The following is a 3528-nucleotide window of genomic DNA, read 5'->3' on the forward strand; positions in this document are numbered from 1 at the left end:
TAAGTTATAGGGATTTGAATGTGTAAATGTCATGATGTAAAGTGTAAATGTCATGAAATGTAGTGTAAATGTCAATAAGTGGAAAAGTGTAAATGTTAAGGTATAGGAAGTGTAAATGTTAAGGTATTAGAAGTGTAAATGTTAAGTTATAGGGATTTAAATGTATAAATGTCATGAAATGTAAAGTGTAAATGTCATGAAATGTAGTGTAAATGTCAATAAGTGGAAAAGTGTAAATGTTAAGGTATAGGAAGTGTAAATGTCATCAATTGTAAAGTGTAAATGCTAAGTAATTAGAAGTGTAAATGTAAACTAATAGGAAGTGTAAATGTTAAGGTATTAGAAGTGTAAATGTCAGGAAATGTAGCGTGTAAATGCTAAGTAATTAGAAGTGTAAATGTTAAGGTATTAGAAGTGTAAATGTTAAGTTATAGGGATTTAAATGTGTAAATGTCATATGATGTAAAGTGTAAATGTCATGAAATATAGTGTAAATGTCAATAAGTGGAAAAGTGTAAATGTTAAGGTATAGGAAGTGTAAATGTCATATGATGTAAAGTGTAAATGTCATCAATTGTAAAGTGTAAATGTTAAGTTATTAGAAGTGTAAATGCAAACTAATAGGAAGTGTAAATGTAAACTAATAGGAAGTGTAAATGTTAAGTTATTAGAAGTGTAAATGTTAAGTTATAGGAATTTAAATGAGATAAAAACAGAAAGTGTAAATGTCATAGGAAGTGTAAACTACCCGGATCTGTACGCAACTTCAAAATTCTTCTTTCTCGGTTGAATCTTTGACAAAGAGTGAGTTACCTCTAGCTCGCCTCTCTCAGTGAAACCTCCTGTTCTACATGTATCAATTGAGAAGATGGCTTCTTGTTTGAATTTGTGGAAAGCTGAATAGGTGTACACCTTTGCAGCATGAATCTCTAATGCCAGATGTGTTAACGCCGTTGCGGACGAGTGCTTATCCATGTTGTCAAGCTGCTTCTGTGTATGTCTTTGTTGGTCCATAGCGCTCTCAAAACGCATCCAAAACTCAACCAATGTTCCTGACTTGTGCTCAAACCTCTTGAAAAAGCTATTTTCGCTCTCTGATCTTTGAGTTATCCTCATAATCGACGCCATCCTCAAGTCTCTGCAATGCACCATCACCCACTGTCCCCTTATATCATATGTATCTGCAAACCAATCATTTACGCCAACACCATGATCTTGAATTATTTGCTCCCAGATACCATCAAATTCTGCTGCCTCAAGCTCATCGTCCCATATAATGTCATTAATTTTACACATGAACTCATTATAATCGCTTCTCGAGACGCCAAACTTACTTGGCATTTTGTTCATTATATGCCACATACAGAACCGATGGCGCGCTGTCTTGAAAACAAGAGGGACAGATTTGATAATACCTGGGTCCTGATCTGTAATTATGTACTCGGGTTCCTTACCCCCCATTGCTTGTAAAAACCGGCTGAAAACCCAATTAAACGACTCATAATCTTCCCTTGCAACTAGAGCCCCACAGAACGTCACAGATCGTTTATGGTGGTCAACACCTGTTAATGGTGTGAATACCATAGAATACTTATTGGTGGAGTAAGTTGGGTCGAATGACACCGCATCACCAAAAATTTTGTAATTATCTCGGGCGGTACAGTCCGCCCATATGGCCCTACGTAGGCTGCCATCATCGTCAAGGTCATAGTCAAAGTAGAAACCTATTCTTGTTTCAGTCATTTCCTTGAAATGGTCAACAAACAACTAACCATCCCGTTCGTGAATGAAACATTTAACATCCCTATGGAAGTTCTTAAAATCATTTAAGCTTGCTCCAATGTTTTCGTATCCATTCACTTGTTCTTTGCAGATTCTGTATGTTTTTGTTGCTCCTATCTTCAGCTGTCAATCAATCATTAACAGATACGTCATATAAATATAACATGAATGGAATTATTTATTTAGCATAGAGAGTGATTATGTATTACAAACCCTTGAGTTTGAAACGATTATCATCTTGTGATAATCTGTTATGTTACGGGACAATTTCTGGAACTCTCTGTCCTTAAGTGAGATAAGCTCGTGATTGTGACCCTCGTGGAACCGGTCAATTAATAAAAGACCATTCTTCATATATAGTCCTATCCTCGCTTTACACCCCACTCTAGTGACCCTGAATATCCTCTGTGACTTCTCCCCATCCAGTCCGTCATCCTGATCTTTTCTGGGCGTCTTGTGAGCGAAACCTTTTCGATTGCAGACGACGAGCTTTGACTTGATCTCACCGCCACGCCATTTTTTGTTGTGTACCTACGGACATCAAACCCACAAGCAATGGCGTATATCTTATAAAAAGTCACCGCATCCTCAACCCTCCCAAACTCCTGGCCGATAAACGGTGTAAACCTCTTCTCCACCTCCCTACACAGCTCCTGCCTGTCAGGTTGAACCCCATTCTATTTTACCAAGTCTGTAAATGTGCACAGAGTGTAAGTGTAAATGTAAATGTCCTCAGATATGAAGTGTAAATGTGCTTTTTAAAAAGTGTAAATGTCATCAAAAGTGTAAATGTCAAAACTATAGTAAAAGTAAACATCCAAAAGTGTAAGTGTAAATGTCAGTAGAAACGAAGTGTAAATGTGTTGTTCTGAAAGTGTAAATGTCAGCAAAAGTGTAAATGTCAAAACTATAGTAAACGTAAACATCCAAAAGTGTAAGTGTAAATGTCAGTAGAAACGAAGTGTAAATGTACTGTTCTGAAAGTGTAAATGTCAACAAAAGTGTAAATGTCAGCAGAAATGCAGTGTAAATGTGATGCTTTATAAGTGTAAATGTCAACAAAAGTGTAAATGTTTTCAGAATGCTAACTCAGATTAAAACTATAATATTAACAATTAAAAGGTGACTATAACAATTAAAAAGTGTAAATGTAAAACTATAGCAAAAAGAGTAAACATCCAAATGTGTAGCAGAAACGAAGTGTAAATGTGATTGTCTGAAAGTGTAAATGTCAACAAAAGTGTAAAAGTACACCAAAAGTGTAAATGTGAGCAGGAATGCAGTGTAAATGTGATGCTTTAAAAGTGTAAATGTCAATAAAAGTGTAAGTCAGAATGCTAACTCACATAAAAAATATAACAATAAAAATGCAAAGGTGACTATAACAATAAAAAAGTGTAAATTTAAAAGTACAAGAAAAGTGTAAACGTGAGCAGTAATGCAGTGTAAATGTGAGGCTTTAAAAGTGTAAATGTCAACAAAAGTGTAAATGTTGTCAGAATGCTAACTCACATCAAAAATATAACAATAAAAAGCGTAAATGTAAAACTATAGCAAAAATGTTCATGTAAATGTTGTTAGAATGCGATCATGCTAATCCAAACTCAAATTAATGAAAACCCAGCATGATGACAATCTTTGTTTCAAACCCAGTAACAAATAATCAAAACAAGAATGAACAAATTCGATGACATGCAAAACTGTAATGATTACCTTCATCCTTCCTATTCAACTGAAAAATATGAA

General features: G+C 35.0%; 1 protein-coding gene across 1 annotated transcript; it reads right to left on the reverse strand.

The window, feature by feature from the left end:
• Positions 1–1081: 1081 nt before the first annotated feature.
• Positions 1082–1743, reverse strand: LOC141607691 (protein FAR-RED IMPAIRED RESPONSE 1-like). Its single transcript, XM_074427047.1, has 2 exons — positions 1201–1743; positions 1082–1138 (listed from the first exon to the last, which is right to left on the reverse strand). Exons 1-2 carry the CDS (start codon positions 1741–1743, stop codon positions 1082–1084), a joined length of 600 nt encoding a protein of 199 aa, XP_074283148.1.
• Between the last annotated feature and the right edge of the window lie 1785 nt (positions 1744–3528).

The sequence above is a fragment of the Silene latifolia genome, chromosome 10 (genome assembly GCF_048544455.1).
Source record: "Silene latifolia isolate original U9 population chromosome 10, ASM4854445v1, whole genome shotgun sequence".
Taxonomy (NCBI): Eukaryota; Viridiplantae; Streptophyta; class Magnoliopsida; order Caryophyllales; family Caryophyllaceae; genus Silene; species Silene latifolia.